Consider the following 18,352-nt stretch of genomic DNA (forward strand, 5'->3'; position numbering starts at 1 on the left):
GCAGTTGCATTTTCTGAAACAAATGTTTGCCTTTGAAATGCTGTACAAGCCAAAACCCACCTGCACTCATATGATTTCAGACTACAATATTTGTGTGCTTTTGGAATTTATGAAGCTTTTCCAACTTTAGTTGTCCCTATTCTGAAAAGAAGGGTGGAAGGAGATCTAGCCAACTACAAGAAATTGATACATGGGAAGTCCCTAGAGCAAAACATAAAGAGATCAATCTGTTAGCTCCTTGAAATAATGTTCAGAATTAGAAGTCAGCATGGATTTTTCAAGAACAAATCTTAGCATGTTTTTTTAAATTCTATTAGGTAGCTTCTTTAATAGACTATGGGAATCCTAGAGACATACACTGAGCTCAGCAAACATTTAACAAAGTATCCCATGACAAGTTGATTATCAAGTTAGTTTAGTGTGAGCTGGATAGCATGCTGCTTAGGAGGTTACACTGTTGACTTGAAAAATCATTGATACTTCCTCAGCACATTGAAGTATTTAAATGGCATGCTGGAAGGAGTATTCCTGGTTCTGTAAGCTTCAATACTTTTATTAGTGACTTGGATGAAGTGGCAGAAAGAAAGGTCAAATGATTCCAAATTAGTTGGGATAGCAAATATCTTCAAAGGCAGAAATAAAATTTAGAGCATTCTTGATAGGTTCTAGAAATCGCCTGAAAGTAACAAAATAAAATAGAGAAAAGTGCAGAATTCTTCCCTTAGGAAACAGAAATCCACTGCAAGGGTATAGGATCATAACAAAAAGGGTTTTCAGATATAACAGGTTGCAAACTGAATATAAGCCAGTAGTGTGATAGTAGCCATGTGTGGCGCAGAGTGGTAGGTGGCAGTATTGCAACTGAAACTCCCCATGACCTGAGTTCGATCCCAGTGGAAGCTGGATTCTTGGGTAGCTGGCTCAGGTCAACTCAACCTTCCATCCTTCTGAGGTCGGTAAAATGAGTACCCAGCTTGCTGGGGAAGGTGACGACTGGGGAAGGCAATGGCAAACCACCCCGCTCTATAGTCTGCCAAGAAAATGTTGCAAAAGCAGGGTCCCCCCAAAGTGTCAGACACGACTTGGTGCTTGCACAGGGGACCCTTCACTTTCATCTTCACAGTGTGATACTACTGCAAAAGCAGTATAATTGCCAGACCACAGGAAGTACTTGTTCCACTTTGCTTTGGTCAGTCTCAAAGTACAATGTCCCTTTCTGAGCATCATGCTTTAATACAAATCCAGAGAAAATGCAATAGGATCAGAAACAGCAGCAAAGATGATCAGGGAAATTAAATCCTATGAATTGATATTGAAGGGTACAGGTGTGTTTTAACTTAAATGAGGGGGACTGAGATAGGATTCAAATTCCACAGGTCAAGTTTTGTTTTCCTTTAAAAAAAACAAAACTTAAAGTTTCAGAATATAGGTAAAATACAAAAATATAGAAAAAGATTGAAGAAAGACTAAAAGAAAACATACACATTAAAGAAATAGATATACAAAAGGAATAACTTTCAACCTTTTCCAGCAGATACAAATACATAATACCTATACAACCTCTTACTCTACTTCTAACTATAATAAACATTTCTATAATCAGTAACAACCTAATCATCAAAACCCAAAATCAAAACTTCATTTTTTTCAGTTACAAGCAAAAAGTTCAAAAGTGGTTTCCACATAGAAACAAAACCAGACAAATTATTTTCTCTAATCAATGCTGTCAGTTTTGCCATCTCTGCCAGCTCCATTAATTTCACAATCCATTCTTCTACTGTGGGAATTTGTGAATCCTTCCACCTTTGCGCATACAAAAGTCTTGCCGCTATTGTCATATACAAAAAGTCCCAAATTTTGTTTCAAGTTGTTTGTCCATCAAACCCAAACGAAAAACTTCTGGTTTCAATTGTACATTCGTCTTAAGAATCTTCTGAATTATAATACATATCTGCTCCCAATATTCCTTAGCTTTCTTACAGGTCCACCAAAGGTGGTAAAAGGCACCTTCACCTTGGGAACATTTCCAACTTACATCTGATATGCCCTTATACATTTTTGACAACTTATCAGGTGTTAAATACCAACAGTACATTATCTTGTAAAAGTTCTCTTTCAAATTGTAATTTAATGTAAATTTCAAACCTTTGTTCCACATATTATCTCATTGATCAAGCATATTATATCCCATTTTTTTTGCCCATTTGATTATACAGTCTTCAACATATTTATCCTCCAAGTTCATTTGCAATATTTTATACATCTATGCTCATTAATACATAAATCCACTTCAAATTGGGTTTTTTCATTAAAAAAATCGCTCTGTCAATTGTGCAAAAGTAAACTAATGACAAATGTGACCCTACATTTCTAGTTGTTCTCTTGTTTTTTGCTTAGGCTCTCCTTCCACAAAATTCAATAGCTCAGCATATTTCAACCAAGATGGTTTCACCCTCATCTCTCTTCTAAAGAAAGCTTCCTGGGGTGATATCCATAAAGGTACTTCAGGAGATAGTCTTGTTTTATATTTATTCCAAAGTCTTAGTATGGCACATCTAATAAAATGATTTTTAAAATCTATATTGACTTTAACTTTGTCATACCATAAACAGCCGTGCCATCTGAATCTCAACTCATGCCCCTCCAATTCCAGTTCCTTATTCCTCAAAGTCACCTAGTCCTTCACCCAAAGCAAACAACAAGCATCAAAATACAATTTTTAATCAGGTAATCCTAATCCCGCTGGTTCTTTAGCATCTTGTAACAATTTATACTTAAGTCTTTCTTACAGGTCCACCAAAGGTGGTAAAAGGAACCTTCACCTTGGGAACATTTCCAACTTACATCTGATGTTTACTTTGCCATATAAATTTACATTTTTTACTTTGCCATATAAATTTAGGAATATCTTTTTGCCATTGTTTAAAAGATACATCCATTGTCAATATTGGTACTGTCTGAAATAAAAACATCCTAGGTAAAACATGCATCTTAATCACTTAATCCTTCCCAACAATGATAGTTGAAGTTTATCCCATCTTAATAAGTCTTTTTTTTTTACATCATTCTACACCTTAACATAATTGTTCTGAAACATCATAAATTCATGTTTGATAATATAACTCCCAAATATTTAACCTTTTTTTCAAATGTTAAAACCAGTCTTATTCATCAATGTCTCTTGGTCTTGAAGGGTCATATTTTTGACCAGTATCTTTGGTTTTTGCTTATTTATTTTAAAGCCAGCCAGTGCCCCAAAATCTTTCAATTTCTTCGTCAGGTGCTCAATATCATTCAAAGGATCTTGTAGGGTCAAAACAAAGGATCTTGTAGGGTCATCAGCAAAAGCCCTCAATTTATAAACTTCCTTTTTAACCTTCAAACTCTTCATTTTTTCATTTTGTCTAGTATCTCTATTTAATATTTCCAAAACTAGAATAAAAAGTAAAGGAGTCAGAGGGCATCCTTGCCTTGTCCCTTTCTGTGTCTCACATGGTTTGGCTAAGTCACAATTAACATGCCACCTTTAACGTACATGCCTTTTGAGGTCTATATATTGACTTAATTCCTTGAATGAATTTTTTTCCAAAGTCCATGTCTTCCAAAAGTTTAAACATAAAGGACCAGTTCATGTTGTCAAAAGCTTTTTCTGCATCTAAGAAGATCAATGCCCCTTGCTTTTCACTGTGATGTTGTAAGTACTCAATAATGTCCAGTACTATTCTCACATTGCCCTTTAGTTGTCGTTTAGGTAAAAACCCACATTGATCATCATGAATAAAATCTTGTAAAATTATCAGCCAATATGAAGTAAATATTTTGTAATCATTATTCAACAATGAAATTGGTCTATAGTTAAAGTAGGATCCTGTCCTTCCTTTGGTAACAATGCAATATTGGTCTCTTTCCATGAGTTTGGCATTGCAGATCCCTGCAATCACCCTTCATCACCCTTTGAAGAGGTTAAATAAGTTGATCCTCAAAACATTTATAATATAAACTTGACAACCCATCTGGACTTGGTACTTTCCCTGATTTGATCTTTTTTATGGCTTCAGCTATTTCAAAAGTTGTTATACAGCTATTCATAATTTGTCTTTGTGACTGTGAGAGTTTTGGTAACTTGTTTTTCCAAATATCCATCCATCTTTTCCAAAGAGACCTCTTGTTTTTTTATACAGATTAGAATAAAAGTCATGAAAGGGTTTTTGAATTCTTTCGTTATCTATTAAAGTGATCTCACCTTCTTGAATCTTCAATATCATTTTCTTTTCTGTCTCTTTCCTTAATTTATAGGATAGCCATCTCCCTGGTTTATTTGCAGATTCAAAATATCTCTACTTAACATAGTTCAAGTAAGTCTCTCTCACAGTTAACATAGGTAGTTATTGATGCAAAAGTTTAAGTTGATATAAAATATTAGTGTCCATTGGCTTTTTCTGTAACTCAGTCACTTTTATTTTAATTTGCTCCAATATAGTCTACATATTTTTCTTGAGATTTCTTTTTTAAATCACAATTATATTGAATAAAATAACTTCTCATAATGGCTTTACTAGTGTCCCAGTCTTTAAATCAGTTCCTTTATCCAAATTAATATTAAAAAAATCATTTAATGTCCTTCTACAATCTTCTTTTTGTAATGTTGCCTCATTTAATCTCCATCTGAAGGCGGTAGAATTTCTTTTAATTACTAAACTGACTGAATTGTGATTGGAAAAAGTCTTACATAAAATGTCCACTTTAAGAACCTTATTAGCCAAGTTCTTTGAAATCCATATAATAAAAATTCTTGAAAAAGATTTATGTCGTTCAGAGAAAAAAGTATATTCTTGCCATTCCATTCTTCTATCATCAAGAATCCACCAAAGCCAAACTGTCAATCAGGTCAAAAAAGGACTTTGGTAGTTTTCCTTGTTTAAGTTTAATTTCTTTACTTGATCTAATAGTTGGGAAACTAATCCATTCCAATGGAGTGGGGAAACTACTCCACAAACACCAATTCTGATATGAGAATCGTGACAGTTGATCCATAAGATGTTTAAAAAACTTCCTTGTATCCTCATTTGGCACATATACTCCAAGAATTATAGATTTGAATCCTTGCATCTCTACTTCAATTGCCACATATCTACCATGTTCATCAGAAATTAAAAGCTGTGGTTTCAGTTGTGGTTTATCATATAAAACAAGTCCATTAATCTTTTTTAAACCTGCAGAAATAAGTTCTTTCCCCCAAAATTTGTTTGTCAAATGTTTAACATCTTTTTCTTTCTTATGAGTTTCCTGTAGGCACATCACATCATAATTTAACTTTCTCAAATGGTGAAAAATCTTCTTTCTTCTCTGAGGAACATTAACTCCATTTATCTTCCAAGTAATGCATTTATACTCCATTTCTTGGCAAAAAGTCCATCCAAGTCCTTAGATGTGGCTCTCATCTCCACATCCTGTTCAGTGTCCTCTACCTGTTGGTCATCTTGTAGAGCTTTTTCTTTATCCTACACAGAGCACGGTTCCAAGTCTGCCCCCTATTTGGCAAGAAAGTCCTTAGCTTTTGGTATTGAGCTTAGACTAAATCTCTGCTGCTAAGTAAAAATTATACCTTCCAACTTATCCCAATGGAATATAATCTTATTCTGCTTCAAAACATGTCAAAAATGAGTATTCTTTTCTTTAAAATCTAAGAGGACTTTTTTTAAAGACAATTATGTCCACATTGTCAATTCTTAATCTTGTATCAAAGTGACTTTGCAGAACTTGATCCCTTGTTCTTTTCCTGGCAAAATGAAGGTATCTTGGTTTCTTCTTAATTGTTGCATATATTGAATTAATACGAAAGACTTTGTCCAACTCCTCATCCATCCTGTTTTTCTTCCATTTTAATGACTTTGCTAATGTTAGGGAAATCTTTCCCTTATATCCTCATCCCTCTGTTCTGGGATCTCCTGCAGCCTCAAACAAAATTCTTTTTCTCTAAGCTCAACCAATGCAATTTTATCCAGTTCTCTTTCTCTCTCCAAGACACTGGTCTCCATCTTATTTTCTAAAACTTCCACTCTGTCAGTTACTTGTTTAACATTACCAGCAGTCTTTTCCAACTTGTCATCAAATTGTTTCTCCAATTCCAGAAATTTATTTTCAGTAAATTGGATAATTTTCACAGTAAGCTCCTCAAACATAGCTTTTAAAAAGTCCATGTCCCCTGAACCTCTTCTTTGCAGTCGTCTTTATGCCATGGTCTATAGCTTGCTGTAGTGTTGTAAGATACAAAGTACAAGCAGAGGACCATGTGAAAGTAAAAGTCAAAACAAAACTCCAATAAGGCAAGCGAAAGTTTTCCAATTACCATTGTTTATATTAGCCAATCCACACAAAGGGAACTTTAAACAACAAACCACTTTCTCATAGGAACATCTAATGTTAACATCTTTAAAAGAACAAAAATAGTTGCCATCTTAAAACCTGGCAAATGGGGGAAATCTGTGGAGGATTTCAGACCTATAGCGCTCTTGAGCATCTCTTACAAACTGCTCATACATAACTTAATTCTATTTATAATTTTACTGATTATTCGTATTGCATGTTTTTAAAATAAGCTACTGTCCCAATAACAAATACATCCAAAAAAATCTCTTTTGTCATTTAATAATCCTAGCTTTGGTCCTTGTGCTGAATAAATTGCAAAATCGAAAATTAATCCAATAATAAGTAATCCCCAAAAATATCAAAAATCACCAAGAGTATCCAGTTCTCTGTGCTGAAGAAAGCTGTCTTAAAAAAATAAGCAACTAATGAAGTGTCTTAGAAATGGGGTGGTTGGTTCTCATGTCCATATTTCAGCTTCAACGCAGTCTTGAAAAGGGTGACAGCCCCACCTCCCAGCCACTTCACTCACCTGTCGATTGCTGTGTTTTGCAATCTACTTGCGAGAAACGGCCATCCGGAGAACAGATGGGATGATTTACTATATTTACCTTGGTTCTGGAGAATGCTTTGAGCTCCAGGGATCCCGCTTGAGCCTCAAAAGTGCCGTGTCACCATCTCAGCTTGCAAGTTGAACCGCTCAAGCTGCCATTATTCCCACCAGAAGCCTCAAGTTTTGCTTTCTTGTTCCAGTGTAGGATACAGAATAATGGATATAATATTCAAGACATCAGATTCTGATTAAATAAAAAGTTCCTAACCATAAATAGTTTGACAGTGGAACTAATTATCCAAATGCAGCTGGGCTCCCCCTTGTTAGATGTGTTCAAATGGAGGCTAGACAGCAATCTGTCTGAGATGGTTTAGTCTGGACCTTGCAGTGAACGGTGGCTTGACTTAAAGGTCTGCATGGCCCTTCTGATTTTATGACTATTTTTGCTGCATCAGATCAACACAGCCATCTGAAAGTCAGTGATGTTTAAACTTTAATATTAAAATTATGCATGGTATATGATATGGTCCAAAAATGGTAGGATTTTAGGTTAGTTGTATACTTCCCATTTAAACTTTTCTCCAATAAACTGTACAGTGTGGAATTGTTTTCAAAAATTCAGTGTTATTTAATGGTTTACTAATTGTTTTTGCTTCTAGCTATGCTTCAAATCTTCAGTGAAGGATGCCAAAATATAGACAGGAAAATATTCTTCTAAGATTTGTCTTAATCCGAATGCTATTAATAAAAGACAAGCCTCTTTCTTAAGTTTATACACGGTCCATCTCACTAAAAAGAGACTCTGGACAGTTAATTACTTTCTAGGTTGCTGCATTCATGAAATTAAAACTGAGGGATTCTTAAACAAAAAAGGAATTTCATACTTTTCTATATAAACTATAACATGGTTTCCCATTCCCAGTAGAACTGTCCATTAAATACAATTTTAAAATCTGGCCGTGAAGAACCTAAGCAATGTCATGAAGTTTATGATTTGTTCCATTAAGCAAAACACCTTAAACAGTTGTTTGAAATCATTCTCTTTAATGGTAGCATTCAGTATAGAAGAAAAAGTTGCGAAATCATTCTCTTTAATGGTAGGTAGCATTCAGTACAGAAGAAAAAGTTGTGAATGGAAAAGCCGGTGCTTTTTCCCCATTAAAAATCTTCAGTGACTTCAAAATTCTCCCCCACTCCCCTCTCAGGTATGCCACTCCCTTTCATGCCAGTTAGTGTAAGCATGTGCAGCTGTCTCCAACGTTCTTTGCAGATGACCTTGGCACTTCACAATAGTCCAAACAAAATGATTTCACACTCCAAGAAGTCCCCCCCTTTCCTTCAACTCACAAGAAGACACGTGTTAAACAAAACGTGCGAGTCCAATCAGGTGTTCTGAGAATGTTTGATGTGAGAGCATGACAGCATATTAATTTATATTCATTATTATTGCAGCATCTATTTATTTTTATATATTTAAAACGTCTTTAGGGTATATTTAAGGATAAAAATCTCTTAAAATAAATGCAATTTGATAAAACGTAATTGATTAAAAGTCCCCTATATGTGTGTTAACTCAGCAATACTCTAATATTGGGCTTGTCCCAATGGATGCAGTCATTAACATGGGAGAAGAATACTTATGTAGTAGCACCACACATCAGTAGCAAATGGTTAATCTGATACAAATTATGACAGGCTATCATTTAAATCTATGCAAAGCATACATGAATTAAACTTGACTGGAAAATCATATTTTCAAGATATGTTTATAGTATGTACATAGGAACAAAATGAAAAAGCACAATTGTTGTCTAATTTCATGTTCATTTTATTATATTTTCTATGGAAAGAATAGAAAACTCACCAATTCTATTTATAATTCAGTTGATTTCTATCCAGTTCCTATTCTTAATTCTGTGATGCTGGCAAAGCTATTAATACCCCAGTCTCCCAGATCTCAACTCCACTATGAAATAAACATTGTGATGTACATGGTAGTAATAAAAGTTTTCTGAAATTTTAACGTGATGAAAATAGATTATATTCCACTAAGAATGTAAGCAAACTATACACTTCTATAACTGAAAGCTGTAAATTGAAAATTTATGTTACCTCAATCCAACTGGATTTTAAAGCAAAGCTTTTAGAAGCTACTACTCCATTTATAACATCACTGATTCAATGCATATATACAAAAACCAAAAAAAAACTGTCCTGTGGTTCCCCTTAATCTTATTAACTGATACAGTACACATTTCTGGATAGTTACATAGTTTAGTATCTGCGGGTGATGTCAGAGATCATGCACTCATTGCCTGTTTTCTTGCCTACCAAATTTATCTAAGTCAAACACGTTGATAGTAGCTTATTGTGAGGTTTCAAACCAGCAACGTAAACCTTAAGCTTGAGTTAGGATTACATTAAACCATATTTCTGCCTCAACATCTGGCAAACACAAAACAGAGGAAGTGCATGTGATACTTAACTAGGCACACGACACCTTAGCCCTCTGTACTAAAATAGCTCTTGGAAGTGCCTCATCAATCTTTCTGTGTCTGTATCACCTTGCCCCCTTTTCTCAGGATAGAAAAGATTCTTATATTTAATCAATTACTGACTGACTAGACAAGTTTTCAGTTCCCATAATTTGTTTTGCTTTTTAAAACATTGCAATATACAACACCATGGTTTAGCTGACCTTGGCTGATCCTAAGCAGGGACAGGCCACATTAATATTTGGACGGAAGCCATTCAGAATCTCAAGGCCTAGACCAAAAGGTAAACAAAAAACCCAAAGAAGGTAGTAGCACCTTTCTTCCTGTAGTATTGCCAAATCTCCATGTACTGCTACAAGAGGCACTCTGTGTTGCAAGACCTTCTTGAAAAGTCAACCCTCTGCTGTTAATTTAACAGCTACCCTTGCTGAACATCCAACTGTGCCAATACTGTAGCTCTGCTTCATTTCTATTTCTGCCTAACAGAATGGTGCCATTTGACAGGAAAAGGGACAAGCCAATGTTTAAGCTGGGTATTTATTATTATTTTGTACACCTCAGGGCAATGTACATGCTTCCTCTTCCTATCCTCCCCACAATAACAACCCTGTGAAATTGAGTAAGACAGATAATTAGGGTTTGAAGCTTTTGCATCCACTAATCTCTGGATCCTTATTGGGGGAACTGTTCCAGGGCCGGTTCCAACACTTCACTTCCAGTACTCCTTCAGAAGAGTGACTGACAGCAGCTCTCAAGTAACTGAAATAAAACAGCAACTTTTTAGTGCTAGTGGCAGCTGGTTAGTCATGTTGCAGGGCGGGGTGCAAGAGAGACTGACAACCTAGAAGTAGTAACAGGTGGCAAAAGCAATCTGAAAAAAATCTGTTTTTAAGCATTCTCCATCTAGAGCTTGGCAAGGATGGATACACAGGAAATAAACCAAACGGACTCTCACAGCTTTAAGTGATGTTAAGTCTATGGTTGCAAAACAAGACACCTCTTCAAAGACACCTTGCATTGTGACCAGGCAGAACGGAACTCTTTCTATCACATAAGGCGGTAAGAAACTGATACTGTTATTTCCCAACAAACAATCTGATCAGATTGGGCCTTTTTCAAAACCCTAAAGAAAGCTCATTGAATACAGTGGCCCTTCTAAGTCAGCATGTTTCAGATTGCCCTGATGAACCGCAGTCCTGCACACACTTATTTGGAAATAAATTCTAAAGGGATGAAAAACAGCACTGGGGAAAAATTACATTACATACAACGCATCCCCCGAATTGGTACAACTTCTAAGCCCAGCAATAAAACACAGGAAAAGCCTTGCCAGAAATATTTAGCTGTATTAATTGTTGCCCAAAGGCCACAAATCGTTACACCCGCATTCCGTGCGTCCTCTACAACAATATTTGTTTTCCCGCCCCCTCCTTTGTATTTTTAAACCACGCTATTTCACTTCCCGAGGACCAATGGCAGCAACCGAGGTTTTCCCTCGTCCAATGATAACTGTCTCCGAAGTTTTTGTTTTTTTCCCAAGCATATCCATGCCCCCGACCCGAGAAGCTCTTTAATCCCACTCTCTCCACGGTACCCAACCGGTTTCAACGGGTATGAAGCGCAGGCAATCCAATACTTCTTCCCGCCCCTTTCTCTATCAAACAAGAAGCTGTTGGGCACGTCTCTTGAACTCTTAGCCAGTCACGCAGTCCGAAAGTTATGGGGGCGTGGTTTTACCAGGTTCAAATCTACCTAGTCACCAACCAGAAGGCTTTAGGGGTGGGTCTTCTCAGGCACTGTGCCGGTCAAGTTTCTGTGGCGGGCAGGGCTGTGGAAAACAACAGGTTATCAAGTGCGCTGGTGCGGATCCGTTCGGTTTGCGGAACCAAGAAAGGAAGCGTTTACTTGAGGCCCGCACGGTGCCAACTTTTGCTGCCTCTTTTTTTTCTTCATCGACACCAGGCAGGGGGTTAAGTAGCATTCACGTGGGTTTGCCCTGGAGAAATGGGCACGCTGTTGTTTAAGAGGGCTTGTGGAGTTGGTCGGGCCGTTGAAGGCCGAAGTTTTATTTTTAAGTGGGGGGAGTTTATACGGACATAGTCGGCACCGAGACGAACTGGGAGGCGCAAAGCCCACTTTGTTCTGGGAGGAAGAAGTTAGATTTTCAGCGGGAAAATGTTTCTGCTACGGATTCACGGAGTGTGGACAGAGGGCCTGAACACAGCCGTTTTAAAAACGGCGGCTAATTGTTCGTGGTTACTACTCTTTTTCTCACCCTCCTCCCTCCCCAGGTATCCTTATCGCAGACATGAGTAAAGGCGACCCTAGCAAGCCTCGGGGCAAAATGTCCTCGTACGCATATTTCGTGAAAACGTGCCGTGAAGAACATAAGAAAAAACATCCGGACTCCTCGGTCAGCTTAAGCGAGTTTTCCAAGAAATGCTCCGAGCGATGGAGGGTAAGAAGGACTCCGCTTCGCTTGACGGAGCCGCCGCCTACGGCTCTCCTCGCGGCGCAGCTTGCGCGCGGTGTTCTCCCAGGCGGACGCCCGCGTACTTAGAAGGGAATCGCTGTCGCTCATTTCGGCCTGAGTGTTTAGCTATCACAAAATAGGCTTGGGTTGTTTTGCCCCCTCTCGGAGTTTCCTTGTCTTCAGAATTAAGCGTGGAGTATAGGCAAAGTGACGCTCTGTCCCAAGCATATGAGTTTAGGCATGCTAAAAAAAATGGTGCTTTCCGGTAAGGTCTGGAAACATGAAGAAATGTCGCAGAATATCTGGGAATATGCCATTAAACCTCTGAGGCAATACCTTAAGTGACTGCTGTAAAATACAAGCAGAGTATTTGAAATCTTGGTTTGAAAATGGCTTTTGTTGCAGATTTACTCTTGCTTTTCTATCTTGAATGTCAAAAATTAAGGAATTACAAAAGCCATAGTGAAAGATGATAATCTTCTAAACTGTGTGTTCACAAAATGTATTTCGTTTCATTAAACTGCACTGTTACTTTCTGTCCAACATAGGAGTAATGTAATGTGTAGATCCTTATGCAGTACTACTTAAAATTGCATGGGAGCTTTTGAAATCACATCTTTAGAGAATCCTTGGACACTTAGAAGAAATGAAAATAATCACTAACAAATTTATCATGATTGGGATATCTGTTTCCTTATGCCTCCTGTACATTTCCTACTAAAGGGAAATTGAATGTATTCTGAAAAAGTTCTGGCTAGTTCTGATTCTGGCCTTGGCTTTGTGCAGTTGCAAAATATTGATGAATCTTTTCTGACTCTGCTACTTGCAAGTTCCTCTTCATTTTTATGGCTGCTAAGAAAGTAAGTTGTATTTTTGTGAACAAGTGATTCAAAGATTGGCAAGTTCACTACAGTCAATTCTGTTTTTAGTAAGAGGGGTAACATGGATGCTTGTGTTATTAAATAACTTTTGTTAGATTTATATGAAGCTTTCATTTAGGAGGTCAGGGTGACATACATAATCTTTCCTCCTATTTTCATCACAACAACAGCCCTATGTGATAGCTTGGGCTCAAACTCACTGTCTCATAGTTGCTCAATGATTTTCAGTGGGTAAGACTAGACTAGAACAGTGTCTAAAAACCACTACACTGAGTAGAGTGGTACAGAACACTTAATTGGCTTTAAAGTTGAAGTTGGTACTTTTTCAGGAAGTTTTTTAAGGGAACTGAAGCAGTTTGTGAAATATGAGATTATCACTGGCCATTTATTTTGATGGCTATATGCTTCCCTCTGAATCAAATGCAACATACCTAAAATATTAGTTCCTTGCTATGAGTTGAGAAGGGTAGAAGTTTCCATGTTCTGATTGTGTAGGAGGTGACTATTGGGCCATTATAATACAGAATACTGAATTAATGGGCTACGAACAGGTACCTTAAGGGTAGGCTATATATACTGTGCTGCCAGTATAAAGTCACCTTCTAAAATGCTGCGTTTTGCCCCCATAGTCTATTTCTGACAAAGAAAAATCCAAGTTTGGAGAAATGGCAAAGGGTGACAAAATTCGCTATGAAAGAGAGATGAAAGACTATATTCCTTCTAAAGAGAGAAAGAAAAAGGATCCAAATGCCCCCAAAAGGCCACTGTAAGTTGAAGGTCATTAGTCATAACAAAACTTGATGTTTAGCAGATAATCCAGTTTCAAGTTGGTAACTAAATCATCAACCTGTAAAACCTGACAAATGGTTTTCTGATATTGTGGACAAACAGCATTGTGTGGATGAAGAATTTATAAACTTTTTCTTTTCCTTATAGATCAGCTTTCTTCTTATTTTGTTCTGAACATCGCCCAAAGATAAAAAGTGATAATCCAGGTTTGTCTATCGGCGAGACAGCAAAAAAATTAGGTGAAATGTGGTCTGAGCAAACAGCTAAAGACAAACTACCCTTTGAGAAGAAGGCAGCAAAACTAAAGGAGAAGTATGAAAAGGTATTGTAAAATGGCGTGTTATGGGTATAGCATAAAGGAAGGATCTGCTTTTTTATTGTAATAACAAAAAGTGAATATTAATTGCTAATACTAAAATTACTAATAAGATACTGCTTCTACTGATTATCTGGATTTTTTTTTTTAAATTCCACTTCGGCAGAGAAATTGGGTCAGTTTTCTAAACCACAACAAAACCCCAAAATTAGTCTGGTTTCATGCTCCTGCATTTTTTACCTGGTAACAGAAGGAAGAATAGCTACTGGCTTTGCAATTTTAAAATAGAATCTTAAGTCATAAAACTAAGTATATATGCAAACTTTGGATTGCTGTTCTAGGATATTGCAGCATATCGTGCAAAGGATGATTCAGGGAAGAAGGGTCCAGGAAGGCCAGCAGGCTCCAAGAAAAAGGCGGAACCAGTAGAGGAAGAGGAGGAGGACGAGGAAGAGGAGGACGAGGAAGAAGGAGATGAAGAATGTTAAAACCTGCTGTAAAGTTTTTGTGCTCAAAAATCCATGATTTTGCTGAGAATGTGGTCGAGTGCTTTTCAATGTTAGCTTCAGTATAAAAAACTGTACAGAATTGTGTATAGATAAAGCGATTCTCTGCAGAGGGACCTGTATTCTGATGTAAGTAGTTGCAAAAATGTCACTGCTGTTAGATTTTTCTTAAAAGCTGATATTGTCACATGCTTGGGTATATTTAATGGTTCTTTGAAATTCCGTAACTGCTTAATTTTGAGCAAAGTAAACAGTAATATAGTCACCTTTATGCATATATTGCATTGTATTTTTTAACAATTTTGTAATAAAATTATGTACATTATTGTTACTATAGTGTTATTTCCAATTCAATTGATTTTGTTACGTCACTGACCAGTACAAGATACAATTCTATAAAAATATGCACATTAACCATTAGCCATAAAATATGAGCCATCTAAATTAAAATAATTCTAAATTTGAGTTTACAAGTTCCAATTAAGTGTTAAAATACATTTGGATCACAATGTGAGCCCCTTAAGTTTAAAAACTATCTTACTAATTTGCATTATCATGACTAATATACTATCAGTGTCTATAAAAATATATGTAAAATATTAAAAGTGATAAAAAGTAAAATACCAGATATAAAATGTGTTATATAGACCACAAAGTTATTACAAGGATACATTACTACATTTTTCCAATCATAATATGATGTATCTTCATAGCAGCTGCGCAGAATCTGGCTACTTGCACTGTGACAGTTGGATATTCATCTATAAGTAACATTTGCATACTATATCTTTCCATCTAGGGCATTTACTAATCAAAGGTAATATTAGTTTACTCCTGAGCTCTTTATAAAAAGGACAACGGAGAAGCAGGTGGTCTGTAGTTTCTATCTCCATTGTTACAAGGGCACTGCCTTGCAGCTATTGGGATTTTTTTGTATCTGCCTTCCAAAACTGCAGAAGGGAGTGCGTGGCTTCGAGCTAGGAAGAAAGCTTTCCGTTGGCTAGGAATTTCAAGTTGAGAAAGGTAGTTAGCAGTATTGACAATATATTTATTGTGCTCTGAAGATAGGAAATGAGGCCTTCTGTAAGTCCATTTGTCTCTATATCCTTTATCCTTTGCTTCAGGGTCAATTTTGCCTGTTCGTAATCCATCCGAAGAATTGGATCGGTAGAAAATCCAAGCTTTGCGAGGCTAAATTCAATGTCCTTTAACCAAGAGGATTGGAAGTAATCTTGAAAAATTAGTGGTGCTAAACCTTGGGGATAATGCTTGAGTTTTAGCCAAAGGTTCAGGGAGGCTAGACGCACTCTTGCCTCGACTTTTATCATGCTGACTTCCAATCAATGTTGAGTGTTTGTCACACGCCTGGGCATTTGGAGTACTGCTCTAATAAATTTGGACTGCACTCTTTCCAGGAATGTAATGCTTGAAGTTGGAACACCAACGCAGGACCCGTAAAGGAGCTGGGCTAATAACTTCGCCTGGAAGAGCTTAAGAGCTGCTGGAATATAGTGCCCGCCTTTGCTTCAGAAAAACTTTAGAATGGCATTGGCTGATTTTTGTCCAGAATCAGCTGCATACTCAAAGTGAGGTTTCCTAGATTCAGTGGCATGCACAACTACCCCTAGGTATTTGAAGCTCGTCACTTGCCCTATTCTGTGCCCATTTATATGCCAGGAGCGAAGTTTCAGCCTTTTAGCGAAGGTCATTATCTTTGTTTTCTGATAATTTATTTCTAACTGATTATTAATAAAATATTGGGCCAAGGATGTCAAAGTTCTCTTGAGACCTATAGGACTTCTAGAGAGTATGACCGCATCGTCTGCATACAGCAGCAGGGCAATACTTCGGTCCTCTAATTTAGGAGGATGAAAGTCTGGGTGACAGGCATCTTACCATATCATTAATGTAAAAGTTAAAAAGTAGGGGAGCCAAAATGCAACCGTTTCACCCCCTTTTGTACTTTAATCGGCTTGGACAGTGACCCAGATCTATTGCACCTGACCTTCAAGGCCGTATCTGAGTGTAGGGCACGTATTAGGTAGAGAAGCCTGTTATCTATTGAGGCGGCTTCCAACTTCTCCCACAGCTTAGGCCTAGATATAGAATCAAAAGCTGCCTTTAAGTCTATGTAAGCAGCATACAATGATGTTATCTTGTTGGAACAATATTTTTCAGTCAAGTGTTGAAGAATCAGACATTGTTCAATAGTTCCTCTGCCCTCTCTAAAGCCAGCCTATTTGTCCGCTATAAGATTTCTCTGGTCCAGCCAGTCTTTGAGTTTTCCTTGCAAATGTCTAGCATATAGCTTACTAATTATATTCAGTAGACTAATAGGTTGGTAATTGGCAGGATCATTTGTCTTCCCTTTTTTAAAAATCGGGACTATAATAGCCAGGCCCCAATCTTCTGGGATTCTCCCCAAATTATCAATATAGGTAAAAAGTGATGCTAAAATTGGGGACCACCATTCAACATTATTCTTTAATACTTCCGCTGAAATAAAATCCATTCCCGGAGCCTTCCCTTTTCTAAGTTGTCCAATAAGAAATTTGATTTCAGCCACCGAGACTGGGGGCCACTCAGACCTTTGTTCATTTGTGTCAACATCGCATTGTTAGGATCCTCATACATTTTCTGGAAATAGTATTCCTGCACCTCTGGTGAAATGTGAGAGTCTAGAATAGTAGATGATCTGACAGTCTGATTGGATAATAGTTGCCAAAAAAGAGAGGCGTTCTTCAGTTTGGCAGCTTCAATAAGACGTTTCCACATGGTTTTCATATCCTCCTGCTTCTTATCAGCCACCATACTGTTTTTTGCTAGCAAGGAGGTGTCCAAAAGATTTTGTATTTGCGTTGTTAATAGACTCTGTCTCAGATTTATATAAGTGATAAGCTGCAGTGAGGGCTTTCTTAGCTTCAACACATTCTTTGTCGAACCATGTCTTAGAGAAAGTCACAACCCTTTTGCTGCCAGGGTTAGTAATGTGAGTCAATACCGTTGTAATTTTTGTATTAAATTTTTATACAAAATCAATGGGTCTTGTGAGGTATTGGGAGACATAAACGATGATCGAATTGTTTGTAAATCATCCTCTGCCAATGTCTTCCTCACCCTTTGATCAAGTTGTAAGGTCCATCTGGCACGACAACTTACTTGTCCTGCTGGTACAATGATGGGTAAAGTATGTCTCCGGCCACAGCTGACTAGTAGGTATCTTCAAATGTAGACATAAAGGAAGATGGTCATTTTCTAGATGCGGAAGCACCTTAAAGGACTCCACTGAATGTAATGAGTTAATAGAGACTAGCATATAATCAAAGTACTTTTCCTAGTTCCAGCCATAAATGTCTATTCTCCTGGGTGATCACTTTTCATGGAGCCATTTAGTATGTATAGATTAAACTTGTTTGCAAACTTGGCCAGACAAATCCCAGCATAGTTAGATCTTTTATCTTTGAAGAGGCGTACAAGAGTGGCATCTGTTAAATTAGGAGCATGGGTTGGCGGGTACTGCTGAAATTTGGAGAACAGTGTTTGGTCATCAGGACCTAGCCTGGCATTAAAATCCCCCCCGAGTAGTACCAAGCACTAGGATATTCCAAAAGGAGGTTATCCACATACTGCTCTAGATCTGACCACATTGCCTCTATTTTGGCTCTTCTTTGTATTGGCGGGAAATACACATTAAGAATTAATAAGGAAATATTTCCCAGATCTAAGAATATGGCCATAGTTATTTGATTAAGTGGCTGAATGGATTTATGGCCTACTCTCAGAGCGGTAGAAACAAGAATTCCCAGTCCACCTTTCATCCGCCCTGGCCCTCTGCCATCGGTTGCCTCCAACTTGTACGAATAATAGCCATTAAATACAAGATCATCGGCTGTTCAAGTTTCTTGATGCAAAAGGACATCCGTATCTACAAATGATCTAAATGGTTAAGGCCTTTGTTACAATACCATCCGGC

At 37.3% G+C, this 18,352-nt stretch overlaps 1 protein-coding gene across 1 annotated transcript; it reads left to right on the plus strand.

The window, feature by feature from the left end:
* Positions 1-11,232: 11,232 nt before the first annotated feature.
* Positions 11,233-14,644, plus strand: HMGB2 (high mobility group box 2). The gene is made up of 5 exons (XM_063310172.1): positions 11,233-11,383; positions 11,706-11,872; positions 13,398-13,534; positions 13,705-13,879; positions 14,215-14,644. Exons 2-5 carry the CDS (start codon positions 11,723-11,725, stop codon positions 14,359-14,361), a joined length of 609 nt encoding a protein of 202 aa, XP_063166242.1. The 5' UTR covers positions 11,233-11,383; positions 11,706-11,722; the 3' UTR covers positions 14,362-14,644.
* Positions 14,645-18,352: the final 3,708 nt, after the last annotated feature.

This window comes from Candoia aspera, chromosome 8 (genome assembly GCF_035149785.1).
Source record: "Candoia aspera isolate rCanAsp1 chromosome 8, rCanAsp1.hap2, whole genome shotgun sequence".
NCBI lineage: Eukaryota > Metazoa > Chordata > Lepidosauria > Squamata > Boidae > Candoia > Candoia aspera.